This window comes from Ambystoma mexicanum, chromosome 6p (assembly GCF_040938575.1).
Source record: "Ambystoma mexicanum isolate Mex_15411 chromosome 6p, UKY_AmexF1_1, whole genome shotgun sequence".
In the NCBI taxonomy this organism is placed as follows: Eukaryota; Metazoa; Chordata; class Amphibia; order Caudata; family Ambystomatidae; genus Ambystoma; species Ambystoma mexicanum.
Genome location: NC_090935.1, coordinates 645,680,128 through 645,700,851, shown reverse-complemented (window position 1 = coordinate 645,700,851; position 20,724 = coordinate 645,680,128). Strand labels below are relative to the sequence as shown.

At 49.3% G+C, this 20,724-nt stretch overlaps 1 protein-coding gene across 2 annotated transcripts in view; it reads left to right on the top strand.

Annotated features, from left to right (window-relative positions):
• The window catches only part of FCHO2 (FCH and mu domain containing endocytic adaptor 2), a 1,284,287-nt gene that overhangs the window by 796,054 nt on the left and 467,509 nt on the right, over positions 1-20,724 (top strand). For both annotated transcript variants that reach the window (XM_069627506.1, XM_069627507.1), the window contains exon 16: positions 11,400-11,491. In XM_069627506.1, coding sequence (XP_069483607.1) covers positions 11,400-11,491 — 92 coding nt within the window. The remainder of the gene's footprint in view (positions 1-11,399; positions 11,492-20,724) is intronic.

Genomic DNA, 20,724 nt, shown 5'->3' with positions numbered 1-20,724 from the left:
TTCATTTCCCTTAGCTTCAGAATCATCTGTCGGTCAGAGACATTCGACAGTACAAAGAATTTGACATGACCACTTGACTACTATTTGCCTCTTCCCAAGGCCTTCTGGTTACGGTAGTCCCTACCATTGGGTAATCAGCCAGGGTTTCCTGCGTGAGCACCCACGTGGCGCCAGACGCCTCTGTTGCTGTGGTTTTCCCACCTCTTTCATCAATTGTTTATATTTTTCAATTTTCAATTTTGCCGTTTGTTACTTTTCGTTCAACACAGTTCGGTTTCTTATTGACTTTCTCCTCAACTCACCGGCTGTGATGAACTGCTTACATTTTTTCTGCTTCGAGTCAAGGTTGGTACCACAGAGAGAAGCATTTCTCCCCGGCTTGGTAATCAGCAGAGGTGGGTCTTGTGTACCATTGACAACTGCTGCAACACACGCTGGCCTTTGTTTGTGGTCTTATGTTTCCATCTGCAGGTTTTACAGGCCTTGATCGGAAAGGTCAAGGTCACTTGGAGGGGGCAGTGTTTTGGAAAATCCTACGTGGTAGGATGGGGAAAAGGTGTTGAAAGAAGGAGTATACTCTGTCTCACACGTCGGTGTCCCACTCCCCAAGCACCCCCCATCCAGGTGATCCTCCCTCACTGGTCCACCCCCAGGGGCTGGATCCAATAGCGGTGGCCGTGTCCTGGCCACCTGGATAACAGATCCCCGGGGACTAGCTGGGGAGACACCTTCAGGTTTCTCACAGGGTGCAGAGGACACTTTCTGCCAGGTTATTGGGTCCGGCTAGTTTTTGATTCTGCGTTCCAATGGTACACCCAGCACACACAGAGGTCTGGACCACCACTCCGCCAACGACCTCCAAGGACTCCCAAGACATGATGCAGGTGGTGAACAGGTATGGTCACTTGGAGATAATCGCGGAAAGCAAATCTTGTAGTGAGAACACAGAAACTGGTCCTTTAAGGTCCCTCTTTGTGGTGGAGAGCTGCAACTTCAGGGATATCTTGTTCCATAAGCTGAAGATCTGCAATGTCCCAAGCTCAATTTGCGACAGTGATAATTGCAGCGAAGTAGCCCAGGAGGACGTCTGGTTAGCCTACAGGATGGTTCAGGACTGTTCAAAGCGCTACCAGCCAGTGGATCTTGGAGCAGAGGACGGGACTGGTTGTTCCCACTGGTCCATGGTTCGAACTACCAATGAAGATCTGCAGAGAGACCGGGCAAGTGAAGAAAGGGCTGCTAGCCATCTTTCAACAAGGTCTGGGTCTTTAGTGGGCTGCTCTTCTTTGTGGGGTTTTGGCTCTAACAGTGCTCTGTTGAATGGCTGCAGGAGTCGCACTGTTGTCCGGGATCTGGGTTGGAGGTGCCCCAGCCCACCAATGGCAATCATCTGCTCCATTCAAACTGGCAGTGGCTGTCCAATCCTGGACAACCTCTGGCCACTGCAATTGGCAAGCAACAGACACAACTGGCTTGGATATGGATTGGGTCCAGACAGACCAATCCCGCCACATCCGGCCACATACACAGACCTTTACTTTGCCCACAAAAGCCTGGAACTTTGTTAGGCAAGATTGTATGTAGTAACCCTGTGGGAAGCTACACCAGCCTTGTCCTCTTGGCAGTAGAAAACCCAACCTTTGGTATAGGCCTGTACTACACAAGACTGAGCAGCCAGGCCAGCCATCTCAAGAGGGGTCAATGTGAGCTGTAGGGTTGCAACATAGAGATTCACAGTGACATGTATTCAAGTAACACTTATACTCAAGGTTTCTTGATTAAATAATGATTTATTAATTTAACAGCCCGTTTTAAAATAAGCCTTCTTTAGAAGGGGGCAACTGGCAACAATAAAATACACTTCAGAAATACACTCCTTCAGTTTCAGTTTAGTAAGTCAATACCCTTTTGGGATGACACACACACACTTCCTACACCCTGAGGTGACTTCAATAGCTAGGACACTGTGGACAATGATATATCACTTTACACTTAAAGGCAATACTGGAGTTGTGGAGAAAGGGAAAGGTTGGGGAAGGAAACAATGGTTAACACGTTTCTCCAAACAGGTAAGTACTTTACAATGCTCCAATGAAATATAAGTTAAACCTTTCCCAGCTATACAAGTAAGGTATGCATGACTTATTGAGGGACAGATCAACACAAAGTCAGAGGGTAAGAAGAGTCTACAGGGAGCCAGGCCAGCCAATGCCAGTTGAGTAAAGTCTAGGAGAGCTGAGGCACTTCTTGAAAATAGCTCAAAAGTATTGCACAATGTTAGAGAGTTTTGTAGCAAATATAATCACTGTTGGGCCACAAGCTGGGAGGCCTGTGAGAAGCAAAGATGCAAGCAACTCTGAAAAAGGCAGCCAATGCAAGTCTCCAGTGAGAACAAGCAAGCTACACACAACCAGAGGTAAGTACCCCTAGTTACACAGTACCTTGAGTCTGAGGAAAGCGATCCAGCTGGCTTCTGTTGCTGTTGTAGTCCTGCAGATCCTGTTGTTCCTGGGCCTCAGTCGTGGGGAGAAGAGGGAAGATGTCTGGGGACTCCTGCACAACAGTTTGAAGGTCGGCGGCAGCAATGGGCACAATTCAGATCAGCGGCACTTTGCAGTTTCAGCTACTCGCAAATAGCACTACCGCAGTTCTTGGACACCTTATGGGCTCCCTTTGCATCTGGGGTCTAGCACTCCTGTTGAGGTGGATCAGGCTTGGGCAGTCCTGCTTCGAGGGAGCCCGGAGGATCTTCCGGGAGCTCGGGTCCAGTTTAAAAACAATGGACTCAATTCTGGTGTCCCTGTCCCCTGGCACTCGGTTCCAGCAGCAGCGAAGAAGTACAGCCAGCAGGGAGAGGGGTTCCAGTCAAGTTCGTCTTGGGGTCGGTTGGTCCCACCAACCCAAGGGGAGAAGTCGTCCGTTCCGGGCTTCTTTAGTCGATTTGAAATATGGAGCTTCAGCACTGCAGCAGGGCCTCATCGGGCAAAGCAACGGTCCAGGAGGGTGCAGCAAGCTTCTCAGTGGTCGACTCTGCCTTACTTGCAAAAGACCTGCCTTTTATGCAAGTTTCTCCCATTCATTCGCAGCCTAGCTGTCACTCACACAGCAGGGTGGCTTTCCTCCAAGGAGAGCCAGACAGCCAATCACCTTCGGGTGCATTCCTGTGACCAAAGAGACTAATCACACCGAGTTTCGAGAGACTCCCTCGCTTCCTGCCCTGCCAGACACACTGAAGCCAGATGCGGGCTTCACCAGCGAATCCCGCCAAAGACAAAATGGACAAAGGGACCAAACCTGGTTTGGGGCGCACAGTAAATCTCAAGAAGAACCTTACAAACCAGAAATGGCAAAAAAGACGACCAGGGCCATTTTGACAAAATGGTTACCCATGGTTGCAATACTGCAGCTGAGAATTCAGCCTGCCGTAAAAACGCACAATGGTAGGAAAATTAAACCACTGCCACCAGTCATTAAATGTAGTGAGGGTAATATAAAAAATGTTACATGGAAGGTAGACAGAGGGGATACTAAGTAACCTCCCAGCACTCCATGTAAGATGGTGTGTGCTGGGTCTACAAAGAGAAAAAAGTAAGTAAAGTCAATTTCACTTTACTACTCTTGGAAACAATAGTTTAACCAAGAGAAGGTATTTAAACCTTAACAGAAATCCAAAGGACCTCTCTGTGAACCTGCACTGAAGGTGTTGTGTGTCACAGTACAAAAAGATGATGCCTATGGAGTTAGTCAGACTCCAAACCCAAAAGAAACGCATGGTTCAAATCAGAGAAAAATACATGAGAGAGTGAGAAAAAGGTCTTGCTCACTGCAGCATAAAAATTAAAAGTCCTAAAGTCCAGCAAAAGAGCTGGGGGTCTCTAAGGTAGAAAGAAATTATCACAGAATTTCTCCCTAACAACCTTTCCCTGGGAAAGGGTTTACCATGTATGGAAAATCTGGCCATTTCATGACAGGACGAAGGTCAAACTACAAGTTGGCCGAAGGACAAGTGAAAGTCAGATGCCATGGCCATTCTAAAATATATGGTGCTCTAATTGGCAATAAACAGTAAAATGCAAAAGTGCGCAAGACTTTAAAAAGGAAACACTACATAAATATCTGCTGCCAATAGCCCATCCTGCTAGTAAACAGAAAGTTACCAAAAACAAAGTTACAGGGACAGTGAACCTCATCCCGAGTCGGCCTGTCCGGTAAAAAAGTGCCATATTCATGGATACCAGCACTTCATTGGACCGGCCGACTACGGGTTTGCCGGTGGGGCACCTGGGTTACCTCCAGCTACCTGGAGGTAAGGCAGCCTCCGTACCAGCAAATAAAGCCCTCATTACCAACACTGTGCCAGTAATAGGGCTCCATGAACGTCCATCCGGCACTCATAATCCAGCAGCAATGCCACCGGACCGATTTGCTGGTATCCTGCCCTTTTTATTGCCAGGATACCAGCAAGGTTGGAAGAGTCCCAGTGTCCCTGCATCCCACCACACTTCACATAATGTGATGTGTGCAGGAAAAATAAACAGAAATTTACTATGGAGAACAGAGTTCTCACGAACTAACAATCAAAGCAGCTGATCAGTGTCAGCGTCCAAAACAGATGTGATTAGCAAGGTAACAAGCTTCACCTGATTCCAAAATGAAAGGTTCACTACAATAGCAAAAAGAGGGGTGTCCCATTGAAGTCTGTGGAGGGAAAGTAGGAAAAAGATGCATCTTCCCTAGCAGCTATGTAAACTAATCATGAATGTTTTTCGTTTCAGGCAATTCGCCAATATAATCAGACACAGCTATTATTTGATGGTCTGCATACTTATTTGCTAGTGCTAGTAGGGTACTTGGGATTCAGGCCTTTTCTGCTGATCTTCCATCTAATTTTCCATCAGGACAATATTGTCTAGTGGAACAAACCAATCCTTGTTATTTGGCTTGGGTGGTGCTTGTCCTACTTTTACCTTTCACAGAACAACACCAATGTCCGTAGTGACAAAGCAAAGCTTAAAGAATTGTGTATATCTTCCCCTCTTTATATTTCTTAAATTGTACTGCTTACTCGGTATTCAAGATGACAGCATATGCATTCACTCACAAACATTTGAAATATTTGCCTATTTGAAAATGGAAGTGGCTGGGGGGCGCTGTTGCGCACATCTAAGATGGCCGCCTAGTCCCAGAGCTCCGGCTTCTATAAATCCTTCAAGATACGCATCCTCTCTCAGGGCCGTCCGCGGAACAAACAAAGCGTACCGTCCAGAGGCGTAAGACTGTGTGCACATACTGGGAAAAATTTGGGCCGGTCCGCTGAAGCGCGTCGAAGATACACCGTCATGAAGATCCTGCGGACGGAGGCTGAGACATTGGCCGCCCGCGAGTTCCGGGCGATCTTCCCCTGGAGCCGCGGGGGGGAGGGGCCGGGTCGAGTTGGAGAGGCCACGCTTCGATCAAACTCCTTGATGTGATGGACTGTCTCTAACGGCGGATGTGAGGGCTACGCGCCGGTATATACTGCTGCTGCGTGCTGGGCGCGGCGGTCGCGGCATTCCCCCGGACAAGGCCACGTGGTGTACAGCCGTCGTGCTCCGACCCCCGTGCCTGCGGAGCCGCCTTGGCCCCCCTGATATCTCCTGCTGGTGGAAGGCCTCTCCACGTGAGGACGGACGTTAAGAACAAGTAAGAACTAGTGGGGCAACGCACGAGGAGGGAGGATCTGCTGAGGAGAGGACATTTTATCCGACTACAACCCTCCCTTGAACACCTCTCCTGCACGATAAGTGGGTCTCAGCTCACCATCAACCCTGTATAGAGTCGCAGCCACACGTTGGGGCGGACGGGGCGGAGGGCGCTGGAAGATGCGGTCTACCTGAGTCTACACATGGGTCGACACGAGCAGAAGGGAACACGCCCCAAGAAAACAGGCCCCATGGACTCCTTCGCCAATTCCCAGCCCTACGGGTCCGCGGCGCCCCCGTCGCAGCAAGAGGATAGTCACCCTGAGTTGCCAATGGAGGAGAGGGTGGACCGATTGATGGCCATGGTGCAGAACGGCTTCCTAGCAGTGAACACTAAATTGGACGACATAGGGGCAACGATTAGCTCCTTGAAGGCAAGGATGGACAAGGAGAGCACACGGATTACTGAGGCCGAAGGCAGGATCGCTACCAATGAAGACTCGATACAACAACATGGCCGCGATATTGCCCAGCTGAACGGGGACCTCCGGAAAACCCTTGCCAAATACGAGGACTTGGAATCCCGTTCTAGGAGGAACAATATCCGTCTGGTTGGGGTGGCTGAGATTTTCAGCAAAGGGGCCATGGAACGTCAGGTAGAGGCCCTCCTGAAGGAACTCCTGGGCCCCGACTCCTTTTCGGACCACTTCCTTGTGGAGCGGACACACCGTACATCGGCACCTCTGCCTAGGCCTGGAGCTCCACCTCGTACGATAATTGCCCGCCTTCTAAATTATAGGGACAGAGACGCTATCCTGCGGATATCCAAGGAGAAGGGCACTCTATTCTATGAAAACAATAGAATTCACCTATATCCGGACTTTTCTACCAATGTGCAATCACTCAGGAGATCCTATGAGCCCGTCGAGAGACAACTGAGACTACGACAGGTCCCGTACTCCCTTGTCTACCCGGCGAAAATGAAGATTCAGCACGGAGCCAGGGCTCATTTTTTCGAAAATCCAACCGAAGCCATGCTCTACGTGGAAGCCTCCATTCCTCTACCGACCCAAGATCGGGCCGGGAACCAGAACCTCCCACCCTGGGGCATGGTGGAACCTGACGACCCCGCGGGTTGATATCCTTTTCTTTTTTCTTATCCCACACTGCTATAAAGTCTTAAATTGAAGCCCGCAGGCTGGCCCTGAAGGTAAATATTTGTTGGAATGGAGCTGTGCAGACTTCCCGGATCGGCGGACGTACGAGTGCAGCACACACCCCCAGGAGTGTTCCTAGGTTATGGTTTTAGGGGTACATCGTCCAGTTGGGGTTGATGATGCGGGAGGGGGTTGGGAGTGGAACAGGATGTTGAAGTCCGAAATACCGGGCTTGTTGGGGGAACCCATTTTTAGGGTTGTTATAACGGTTAAAATAGAGAGCGGTTTTGCAGCGGGATACCCATCCTCCCCGCGACAGGGGCGGGAGCATGGACGTATGCCTAGTTTCAGGTGCAACCATGACGCAGGTTAATAAGGGCTTGAGTGTTAAGCTCCTCTCCTGGAACATCTGGGGGTTAAATAACCCGATTAAGGCAAGGAAGATCACGGCGTACATCACACGTCACAACCCTCACATTCTTTTCTTGCAGGAAACACACGCGCTTGGGCAGGTTAATACTAAACTCTTACCGAGGTGGGGGTCACACAGATACTATACAGAATATTCAGCACAATCCAGAGGAGTGTTGACTCTCATACACCCCAAAATGTGTTTCAAATATCAGTCCAGCAAGATAGACCCACAGGGTAGATACGTACTGGTATGGGGTGAATTGGCAGGGCACCAAGTGCTTCTGATTAATACCTACGGTCCCAATTTAGATGACCCACAGTTTTATTGTACAATACTGGATATGCTTTCATCAGCTGGGGAGGTACAAATACTCTGGGGTGGCGATTTCAACATGATACTGGACCAATCCCTGGACCGTTCATCGACTGTCCCCAGAACCCCCTCTAAAGCCGCACTGGTGGTAACACAATTGATGGAACAGACGGGTGTGGTGGATGCATGGCGTGCATTACACCCAAGTGAGAAGAAATACACCTTTTACTCGTCGGTGCACGACTCCCACTCACGCATTGACTATTGGATCGTCAGCCAATCCCTATCTGGGGCGATCTCCCAATGTGAAATACATCCCCGTACCCTTTCGGATCACTCGCCGGTATCGCTTGACATCAACTTTAGTGACGTCTCTCCTCCGGCGAGAAGATGGAGGATGCCCCCTGCAATCCTAAGAGACCCCAACATATGTGAATCATTGCATGTAGAGATTGCCGAGTTCCTAGAATTAAACGCAGGTTCTGTTGCCGCATATGCCACGCTGTGGGATGCATTCAAGGCCTGGGTCCGGGGAGCCATCCTGGGCAAATCGACTGGTATGTTGAAGTCGGTGCGTGAGGAATTGGGGGTGGCCGAGACAAAAATTGACCTATTGCAGACCGAGTATAGCATCACACAGGATAAGGGAACCCTGGCGCAAATACATACCACAATGAAAGAGTTCCACAAGCTAGCCCATAGAGAGGTTCTTTATATGGCGGCTCCAGCCAAAGCCCGACGATACGGGGAAAGCAATAAGGCTGGGAGATTCCTGGCCAACATGCTTAGAGCTGAAAGGCACCACAACCCGATCCCGAGCATACAGACACCGACTGGGGAGACGGTGAACCAAGACATTAACTCCGCTTTTACTGAGTTCTACTACTCCCTCTACTCTAACCACGACACAAAAAACAGAGGATACGTTTCAATATCTGGACAGCATCGATATTCCCACACTAACTGCCGGAACCCGTGACATACTAGACAGCCCAATCACATCAGAGGAGATTGCAGAGGCTATAAAAACTCTGTCGAGCGGCCGTTCCCCCGGCTCGGACGGCCTCCCTGCGGAACTATACAAGGAATTCTCTGGTGAATTAGACCCGATACTGCTGAAAGTGTGGGAAGAGGCAATGAGCCTCCTGGTTCTCCCGGAATCGATGCGAGAAGCAATCATCACGGTCCTTCTGAAGCCCCGTAGACCGCCACAAGACATGGCGTCCTACCGACCCCTGTCTTTAATTAGCACTGACGCAAAAATCTTTATACCAGCAAGGTCCACGGCTCTCAACCTAAGACGCCTATTCAATGTTATGGCACAGATAGACCCAGATGCCAAGGCGGCCGTGGTCGCACTAGACGCCAAGAAGGCCTTTGACACCGTTTCCTGGGCATACCTCTTCCTAGTGCTGGAGCGGTTCGGGTTCGGCCAGTACTATATCAACTGTGTCCGATTATTATATACACAACCGACAGCTAAGGTCCTGACTAACACCACTCTCTCCCCGTCATTTCACCTACACAGGGGGACCAGGCAGGGATGTTCCTTCTCACCCATACTATTCGCTCTGACCATTGAACCAATGGCGGAATTCATACGGGAAAACCACTCACACAGAGGCCTCGGGATGACCGGTCCCCCCCCCAGATAATATCACTTTACGCTGACAACACCCTTTTATATGTCCGTGACCCCAAAGAGAACGTGCAACACATTATGTCTGATATACATGAATTCCGAGATCACTCGGGTTATAAAATTAATATTCCGAAATCAGAAATATTTCCCCTTACTGACGGCACGGGAGACCTAACTGAAATAGAGGGATTTAGATCTGCCCCCACCAAGGTACGTTACTTGGGGATAATGGTCGCCAGAGATAAAACCCTGTTATACACGCATAACCACGGGGAACTGTTGTCAACCCTTTCGACCAAATTTCAGATATGGGCTAGCCTTCCATTATCCCTGTATGGCAGAGTTGCGCTACTTAAAATGGTGGTCCTACCCAAGCTCCTATATTACTTTAATAACATCCCACTTTGGCCCGGTAAACCCTTTTTCTCGAAACTTAAATCACTCGCCTCCACGTTTATTTGGAATGGGAAAACCGCCAGGATGGTTTGGGACAAGATGGTTGAGCCTTTTGTACAGGGAGGCATCGCGGCACCAGACTTCGAGCTTTATTATTTATGCGCACAGGCGCAATTTGCAAAACATTGGTTTGACCCAGAGGATACTGCCCCCCACATATTGATCGAAAAGCACTCTGTTCGCCCAAACAACATACGCTCAGTCCTTCTCAATCCAAGCTATGGGGACATATGCCCGTTCGATCCAGTATACACAACCTCTCATGCTTGGGCCAGACTTTACAAGAAGCTAGGACTCGAATACCCCTACGACCCGGAAGTCCCCCTGTTGGACTTCTCCAGCATTTCTCCCACATTTGACCGAGCCCTTCAACAATCCTGGGACCCTAACAAACTTTTCACACTACACGACATGTTCCCGGATGGTGAGTTCTGTGACCTCACGACATTCACTGAAGCGGTGGGGAGGGGCCAACTTAAACACCTTCAATATTATAGGATGAGGGCTGCTTTCTCGGCGAAGTGGCCGACATTTTCACAAGAACCCCAATCCCATGCATGCATAAGGTCAATAGTATCAATGGACGGTCAAAGCAAGGGGGTCTCTGTTATATTCATTGGTGCAGACCCACTCCCCATCACGCAATACGATGAGAGAAATCTGGGAGCGAGACGTGGGCACTCAAATAGACGAGGTCCGCTGGGCCCGGTACTGTCAACTTACTCGATCAGTGTCCATGAATGCTGGGTTCCGGCTGATTCAGTTCAAGGTTTTAAACCAATTACACTACTCCCCGGCTAGATTAGCTAAATTTGTGGAAAATTGCACAGGTGCCTGCCCCAAATGTGACGCCCCCAATGCGGGGCCTTATCATATGTACTGGTCATGTCCGCTAATACCGGAGTTCTGGAAGGAAGTTGCGAAGCTCCTTGAGGATATCACAGCCATCCCGGCGACTCTCTCCCCCTTGAAATACCTGCTGGGCGACATAGGCAAAGTGAAGGAAACCACAAGGCGTTTATTTAACATTGCTTGTATTATTGCTAAACGTTGTATTCTTAAATGTTGGAAGTCCTCCACCGCCCCAACCAGAGCCACTTTTTTAAGGGACCTCTGTATGGTAAATGATGACGAGGAATTATTTGTATTGTCGGTTCCGACGCCATGTCGCCCCAAAGATATCTGGTCACTGCTACGCTTCTATCTGTGCGGCCTGGACTCAGACCCTGATGTAACACCTGGGTCCTCGCCTTGACTTGCGATACCTACTACACTTGTACTGGTTGCTCTCATGTCTGTGATTTGTGATGTCTCCCTCTTCCCCCTCTCCCCTAAAGTGAAGGCTTTAAAATGATCAAGCTATATTTTGACATGTTAATATTGTATCTTGCTGCTGACCTACTCTCTCAATAAAAATATGTTTAAAAAAAAAAGAAAATGGAAGTGGCTGTTGGTGAAACTTGGGTGATGTCTGTGCCCAAATGGGGTGGAAAGAGCACATCCTTTTTTTTTTTTTTATAAGTCCTTGTCTTGTGCTCTGAATTAATTGAAGATAATGATGCTCTGCTAATTCAACAAAATCCTGTTTTCAGAATTACATAAGATTACAGTTCTTCCTTCTTCATTAAGTTTTATAATGAATTTTCTTCCTTCTGTGCAGTGTCACTTATTTTTGCTTTGAAGTTGATATGAAGTGTTTGTTTTACAAGCCTTTTGTTTTTGCTTCTTTATTATAGAAGGACTAACAGTGACCTACTAGCTTGGGACCCATTATTCCCCACTTCCCTTGATTCTTCGTCAACGTCCTCAACTACTTCATTGACTTCAGGTAAAATATCATTTTGAAATGCCTTTAGTTTATTTTGAACAAAATAACATTTCTTCGATGTACAGTAGTGAAGTCTTCCCATTATGTGATCGTTTTTGTAACTGGACTTTTAAGGCCTTTTCTTTTAGAATTGTTTAGTATTAAATTGATCTCCTCGGATCACCGACAATCAATGGAATTATCTTGCCCCATTGTGAAATTACATATTTGTTATTTTATACCAGCTGTGACCAGAAGTAGCCATGATTGTTGACTCTTCTTTTCTGCGCCATCCTTCATTGTCAGTCTGACATAGGGGTACAGCATTTCCCTTTTAGCTTCTTGTGTAATAGGAACCATCCATATCTGATCTTTTCATTTATTAATTCTTTTGCTGGTGATTTTTCAGGTGCCACCACCTTACCAATTAATGATTTAATTAAGTTGGCTGTACCTTCTACACCTTTCAGGACACCCATCAATGTTGACGGCGAGTAACCAAATTGGTGTCTTGAGTCATGCACATTTCTGGCTTGAGCATGGCTGGGAGCTATGTAAATGCCTTTTTAACATTGAGTCTTGCCAAACGGCAGCATCCTGAAATATTTTGTCCATAACAACTATTTTCTTAATGGACTTTAATTAACCAATGGGAGAATCTCTCAACCCCATATGAATGATTTATACTGATATATTGAGAGAGTTGCTTTGTACAAATTAGGTCCTTGTCCGAATATACTGTATGAGTCAGGCAGTCTTTATGCAACCTACTTTTGGTTTTGTTGTAATACTGTTTTGTATTGGATAAATTTGCTCTGAATTTACAATTCTTCCTTGCATCTATCCTTTCTACTTTTGACTTTGACTTTGTTTTTGCTGCATTCACTTTATTTGTATATATTATGTATATTTAGAAATTGTTAATATACATTTTATACATGTGGTAAAGAATAAAATGTGTGAATTCTACACATATACTAAGTGTCTAGCACAGTGTCTAGTAGCTCCTGCAAATCGGAGAGCTGCTACAAGGATGTATTACCAAGTGTTATTAATAAACTCAGATGGCTGGCTCTCCCTTTTGAAGAGAGCCAGCATAAGGACACCACATTAGGTGTTACACACACCTTCTCAAGGGTGTTATGTTTTCAGTAGCTATCTAATGAGACAGCTCACAGTGACTTTTGCCACTGTTAAAACACAAAGTTTTTCCTGTTGGGACACACTGGCCCTCATTCCGAGTTTGGAGGTAAGTAACTGTCCTTACCGGCATGGTGCAAATACTGTGTCTGTGTAGGTAAGAGCCTGCTAATAGAGTGCTATTACGACTTTGCGGGCACGAGCTTTGCGCCATGCCGGTAAGGACCCGAAAATGGCCCTTAGCGGCATCATGGAAACCGCAGATAGCACTACCGGCATCAATGGATACGGCATTAGCGGGCACCGCTATCAGAGGTGCCCGCTAATAGCGGTGCCCGCTAATAGGCAGAACCAGAAGTAACGTCATCGCGCCGGAATGGGAAAGTGCACGTCGGCCATCAAATCACAATCCATTGCAATCCCATGGCTTCAGGCACTGAAATACAAAACTGAGATCCCAGCCTGTCAGAAAATGACACGGTCCACCCTCGAAGGCACACCTCGTCTGCGCAAACAACGTTTCTGCGACGAGGAGCTAACATGCTGGTTGACACCCTGGCCCCGCATGCAGATTTGGTGTTTAGCACAGACCTGCGCCGTGCAACACAAATGAGGAAGAAACAGATCTGGGAGGAGGTGGCCCAGAAGGTGTCCGCAGTGGGGACACCCACATGCAACACAAAAGAATGCCGGAAAAGGTGGGACGACGTGCGGCTGCGTGTCCGAAACATACGGACTACCAACCGTCAGCAGGCCCAGGCAACAGGAACTGAACCATCCACGCCCATCAAGCTAGCACAATGGGAGGTAACGTGCTGCTCCCTATTACACATGAAGGCCACAGAAGGGGTCAGGTGTGCTGAGACAGGAGTAACATCATCGGCTGACGAAGGTGAGTGAGCGTTGGCACTACACAAAAGTGAACACACACTACCACCACAAATTCAATGGTTGTGTCCAAATGGCAAGTTGATGACAGCAAGTACATTGCCCATTACCACCCACTAATGACTGCCCTAGAGAAATGCGACACCCCTGTCACAGACACACACAACTAACCCCAATGACACAAACCACCAGCGTCCAATTCCAAACACAAGTAACACCAGCATGCAGCCATACACATGCAGCACTGCAGAGAAGCAGGCCCCACCAGTGTCACATCCCACTGCATGGTGCATACAGCTCCACCACCAGGTTTACACCAGAGCCCTGGTGACACATCACATGGAACGCACACCCTGAGGCATGTGCACTGCACGCAATCCACTACACACCCGTAATCCAAAAAGCAAAATGCATGCACAACATGGATGTGCTAGAAGGACGCACAGACACTGCACCACACACCCAACACCTGTAAGCACCATGTTTGCCCCTCCAACATGCAGACAGCAATGCACAGGACCCAGAATGTACCTAGATCAATATATGTTGGATGTTCCTACACCCATGACTGATGCCCTGCCTCTCCGTCCCACACTGGCACAGTATCAGACAGCGATGACAGGCCCACCGCAGGAACAAAGCCAACAGCACCAGGCAGAAGCAGAAGGGAAGATGTGATGGCACCAGGCCATCCACGTCAAGGGCCAGGAGGATGAAAACAACCGCCCCCATGCCACAGCAGTCTGGTAAACGGGTGTCACAGACCATAGGACCTGAGGAGCATCCACCCCGACACAAGGGAATGAGCACCGGCCTGGGAAATTGGGTGCCATCACTGCACACCTACCACAAGCCACTCTGACTCCCAATCGGACGAGGCGGGTACAGCAACGTCCAGCAATGGTGATGCACCTCAGTCACCGGCCACTAGTGACCCAGAGGAGGTGGCCCAATCTGCAAGAGATACTGCAGAGGATGATGTCCAACAGGACGAGGCTGACAAGGCAGGGCAATGCATGTCGGAGGACACTGAGGGGAACCATCCATGGGGAACACACCACAGCACCCCCTGGTACATGGGTCGTGTGGCGATAGCTCCGGGGAGGAGACGGCTGGAGCCGTATTCAGCCCTCAATTCAGTACATCTCCAGCTCCCATGCGACCACCAGCCATCAAAGAAATGCGTGACCTAGAAGACGCTGTTGCATCGTGGTTGGGCTGTTCATCTATGTAAATAGTTTTATTGATCATTACATTACATTTTGATACACATAACATGACTGGACATTGCTTATTAAGTGTGTTAGGATTCAATGCCAAACAGTGTAGACTCCCCAGAGTCCCCCAAACCCAGTGCACAGTGCGCGGGATTTGATGCCCCCTCTTCATCACAGTGCATGATACGTAAATGTCCATCACTGATTGGCGCACTGCATGTTCCTCATGGGCATTGGCAGATGGCTGATGTACTACTCTTATCCTTCATCATCCCCATCTTCACCCGGTGGTTGCTGTTAAATGTCAGGTGGCAGGGGTAAGTTCCACCGGATGCACATGTTGATCAGTATAGCACAGACCATGGTGATCTTGTCCACCTTCTCAGGACCGTAAAGGAGTGCTCCACCATACCTGCTGAGGCAACAGAAACGTGCCTTCAACAGGCCAAAGGTCTTCTCGATCAGAACACGGGTGCGGATATGGACCCCATTGCACTCCTCTCCGTGCCTGGTCTGTGGGATCCAAACAGGGGTGAGGAGCCAGGGATTCAAGTTATAGCCACAATCACCTGCATGGGGGCACAATGAGGTATGCTCGACTCATTTTGTGGCATTACACCTGTAGTAATCACTGTCATGGCTGCAACTATTTGGTGTTCACATGCACAGGTCCCTGGGTGTATGCATACAGGTACATTTGTCGCATTGTGTGCTGGACAATGGTCCGCAGGTATGGATTGCGTAGTCCACATGTTTCAGGGTGTTCCCTTGCATGCTCTTGCAGATGTCCTGTATTGTGCTTTGCTGCCTTCATGTGCGTTAGGCATACTCACTGCATGTTGCTGGATTGTGTCGCAGAGGGTATGCTCAGTTGATGTGCAGCGGATGCGTTAAGGGATGTGGCCTGCTTCTACATATGGTGTATCAGTGTGAACCATTGGTCTGATGTAAGGCATTGTTGGGTCTGGTTCAGGTCGGAAAATGTAGGGCCACAGTGTTATGCTGTATGTGCTGTCTCCACTCACCCACCAATCACACCCCCCAACTGCACTGCCATGGGCCTGTCAGGCGACTTACCAAACAGACAGGCACGTCGCTCCATGTGGCGGGGTAGCAAGGAATTCCACAGCAGCATGGCATCATGTGTGGATCCGGGATATTGGGCACGACAATGTGTGCTGATCTTGCTGGAGTCACATTCTATCTGCACATTGATGGATTGGTATTGCTTACGGTTGCGGTACACCACCTCCATTGCATGTGGGACCACCAACTCCACGTGGGTGCAGTCGAGGGCACCTACACAATTTGGCATGCCTTCCAGTGCATGGAAGCCAACTTTTGTATCAAATATCTCCTCGGGAGTCCATGGTAGGCATATGTAGGGATATGTAGTCCCTTGTGTGCTTGAGGAGGGCATCCAGCACTTGGTACAGAATCCGAGGAAATAAGGGTTGTGATATTCCATGCATGTGCCCCACTGTGTGCTGGTAGGTGCCTGTGGCAAGGAGGTGGAGCACAGACACTACCTTCAGTAGGGGGGGATGGCGGTGCGTATTTCAATGAGGCTCACTATGTCGTCGTGTATCAGTTCCACTATGGTGGTGATGGTGTCCCGGTCCAGACAGTACAGGGTGTGGATCTGCTCAGGCTTAGGTTGAAAGGACTGGCTCTGATGCGAGGGATTGGGGACTGCCGGCGTGGTGACGGTGGCTGCACTGGTGGGGCATGCTGGGTCTGTCTCACCCTCCTTCTCCTCCTGCGTCTCCTCTGTGGTGGCGGATGTTGTTGTTGTTGATGTTGTGGCAATGCAAGCATGTCCTCCAGCTCCAGTAATGCTACTAGTATTGGATTTATCTTGGTGTGGGAGGAGGTGTGGTGTGTGGGTGTGCTCCTTTTGTACTGGGCCTGACACCATTGCCTCCACCTGTGCCGATTGTGTGCATCTGTGCCAGTTGTGAACACTGCCCAGGGCATTTTACGGTAGGTCAGCGATGCCGGTATTTACGGCATGCCGGTAAGCACTTTTCCTGCCTTCATTTGAATGTCCGCTTCACTTGTGATCTACTCCAGTTTACGGCATGCCGCTAATGCCGTCATGGTGGGTCGCGTGCGTGCCCCCAGACCGATATTGACGGCATTGTACTTTACGATGCCGCTAATAGCGGTTGGGCAGGTCAGAATATCCCGTAGCAGTAATCAATGCCGGTATTCCTTTACCGGCATCGTTGTTCCCTTACCTCCAAACTCGGAATGAGGGCCACTTTCCTGTATGATTGTTCGATCACATGCTATGAATAGGCCGACATCTAGTGGTACCTGCAGAGCATTACATTTTTTGTTTTCGAAACTCGAAAAGGAACATCGACAGGGTGTGCCAATAAGACTATCCCTAGAGTGACGTCTACTGTACCCACGGTCCTTCACCCATCGAGGTCCCTCAGATTGTTTTTTCCACCATCATAGTCGGACACATATCGCAGAGTTCCTTCTTGGCTCACACCATTACTTAGTAAAGTTTAATTCTAGTATTTCTTTCTGTCCTTTCGACAACCATTTACTGCAAGATCTTCGGCAACGGCTTCAAGGACAAGTTTCACTCGTTGACGACAGCAACTCCTGTCCCAAGGATCCTTTGTCTAAGGCCTTTCAAGGCCCCATCGGGCCTTGGCCCTGAACAGTAGGGAGAGCAGGGTAGGTTCATATTCTAGTCTCGTTAAAAAAATGTACATTCCCCTTTACTACCATTTATTTCGATAGGCTGCCATCCTCGTAAACAGCGAAAGCACTCCCTTGAACTTCTGTCCTTCCTGTAAAAGGAAGTTTCCCTGGAAAGATTTGCACCGGGTGTGCAACCTTTGTCTCCCCAGGGAACCGGCCGAGGAACAGTGCAAGTCTTGTAAACTATTCATGCCAAAAACTCTAAAGGGCCGCAAGACCTGACACTGGGCCCACCACACCATGCAGGCCGAGACCTCCATGGACATTGAGGGAGCCTCCAACGATGGCAGCATCATCGTCATAAGTGAGGCAGCATCAGTGCCTTAAGTGGCACTACAAATCGAGCCGGGGCCCATCGAGGGGGTGTGGCCTAACAACGGGGTCTTGATGGGCCGTTAGGCCATGCCCCCTTGACGAGCCCCGGCTCAATGGGCTACTGGCACCCCTGCCAGGCAGCCTTTTGTAGAGATTAGCACCCTCTCCCCTATGGGGGAGAGGGTGCTGATCTCGGCATTTATTTTGTATAGGCTTGCCTGGCAGGGGACAGTGCCTCGCCTATTCAGCCTTAATGGTGTTGCTGCCCCTCGCCAGCTGGGGAGGGGCAACGTCACCATTAAGGCTGACAGGGTGAGGCCAATGGAAGCAGAGGCCTTTTTCCTAAAGACTGAAACTTCCGCGAATCCGCGGGAGCTTCAGTATTTAGAAAGCAAGGCCTCTGCTTCCAGCGGCCTCACGTTTCTCCATAATGGTGGCGCCGGCCCACGTGCATCCCTTGATTAAAGGGATGCCTCGCAGGTGCGGCGCCACCATTATAGCTGAAAGGCATTTTTTTCTGAAGCCTGAAGCTCTCGCACACGAGCGAGAGCTTCAGGCTGTAGAAAAAAATGCCTTTTCGTGTAGTGGCCGGGGCTGCCCGGGGAGATTAGTGGGCCCCGGCAGGGCCCCGCCTCAAAACGAAATTTCGGAGCCTGCCGGGGCCCAGCCCTGCCAGGCCCCGGCCCACTTAAAGCCCTGGGCAGCATCAACGTCATAAGTGACGCTGAGTGCAATTGGGATCCATCGGATTCCCGCGTGCGAGCCCCTGACCCCGACAGGCATGCCGGCAGTTCTGCTACGGGGACGACACCGACAGCTCAAGCACTACCAAGTTACATCACACCAAGCAAATCCCCCATGGGCGAAAGTCGACGACCGATAAGCCACACGCGGCGTTGAGGGGAAGGTCCGATCATTTCCTGTCCTCTGGGCCATCGCGGTGTCGAAAGACGTGTTGACGGCATTGCAGAAAAGCTCAAAAAGCTCAAAACTGAACGAGTTAATTAAAAAACACGTTCCTGTCACCCTATTAAGTGCCAGAACATTGAAAAACCACAAGTCTTGACGCCCCAAGTTAAAAAGTTCAGACTATTATAAGCAGGGGATTACATTACCCCAGAGGGCACCTTGCAGGGGCTATACACCATAATAAAACCCCTGTCCCAGAGCCCCACCTACAGCTGCTCTTACTACTTATGCTCCATCTGTATTGCCAAGCTCCTCACAATGGACCACAGAACAATTTGACAAGGTCATGAGAAGAATGTCCTGTTATAAATGTCTTTGATGACCACCCTAAAGTCCTCCAAAACACTTAAGGGAACCCCACAAAGTGGGGCAGCAGTCACTCAGCCCACTGCTAAAAAGCCTGCCTGGACACCATGCAGGCTACCACCTTGTCACATCAAGATGTAGGTGAGGGCACTTATTACCGTTGCACGCAAGCCTCTCAAGACCCTGACACATACACAGACCCTGAGGACACAGGGGAGACAGTAGACTTGGACCAATATTATGACGACGACGACGATGAGGACAAATATGTCATCCAGTCCCCGGACCACACTGACCCACCAGAGGCTGACTCCCCGGTAGACTGCCAGTTCCAACATAATGACCCGCTTCTAAAGGCTACCGAGCACTTCAAAATAGACACCCAGGAAGCACATGTCGACAAAGACTTCCTGGAGGACATCCTTGGGGACAAAAAATCGGCAACTCAATTTATCCCCCTGTTACAATCGGTACAGAAATGCATTCAACCCTCTCTGCTTACACCCGATTTGACACAGGCGGTCAACCCTTGCATCATGAAGATATTCAGACCAGCCCACTCAGACCCCTTATACATTAGGGGGCAGCTAAACCTGACTCTTTAGTAGTTACCACTACAAGAAAGAGGGCAGGGGGCCCTCTTGCCTGTTTCGAAGCCCCTCCTGACCAGGAGAGTAAGAACATCTACACCCTGGGCAGGAAGGTAGCTTCCTCTGCAGCCTATCAAACAAGGATAGCTTATAAAACAACGCTATTATCCAGTTATAATTGCCATAAGTGCGATGAAATCGCACAACAGATAGATTCAGTCCCGGAGACCCTAAAGACTCAACTCGCACTCACCATCGCTGAGGGGAAACAAGTAGCCAACTGCATTTTTAAAAATAACCTGGAAGAAGCAGGCAATGCGGGAAGGATCGTGGCAGAAGGCACACTGATGAAACGCCACGCATGGCTATGCCAATCAAGCTTCAAACTAGAAATCTAGGCTACATTATTAAACCTGCACATTGAACCCAACACTTTGTTAGGCAAGCAGTGGAGGATGCACTCAAAAGCGCACAAAATAAATATGATACCCTCAAATCCCTAGGGCAGCTCACCAACAAACCCTTTGGGCAAAGAGGGGGCTCTTACTCTTGCTGGTTTAGAGGACAGAACTCTCCACGGACCTCTTATTACAACCAAAGTGGCCATGGTTCATCCTGGGGTTCATCACAGGGCCAGTCCTCCCAGCAGGATTTTCAAAGAGGCCAAAGAAGTTTTAGGAGTAGGGGGGCAGATCCTCCTCCTCAAGAAGGTGCTCACCCGCCCACCCGCCCCCCAAGCAATGACCACCCGCTACAGGTTCCCTCCCATGCCACTCCAGAAGGAGGTTGTATTTCACACTTTACCCACGCATCGGAGGGGATCACTCCGGACAAGTGGGTTCTTTGCACCGTGGCAGGGGTGTATTGCATAGAGCTGATCCAAACACCAGCCAACCACCCGCCAAGACAAAGGCAGACTTCACAGGAAGAACGACATATCCTTTTGGAACAGGTGAAGGCACTGCTTCTAAAGGATGCCATAGAAATTGTCCCGGCAAACCAGGTAAACAAGGATATTTATTCAATGTACTTCATTGTGTTGAAAAAAGCCTGAACAATGTGCCCTGTCCTAGACATGTGCCCTGCAAACACCTGTCAAGCCACAAAA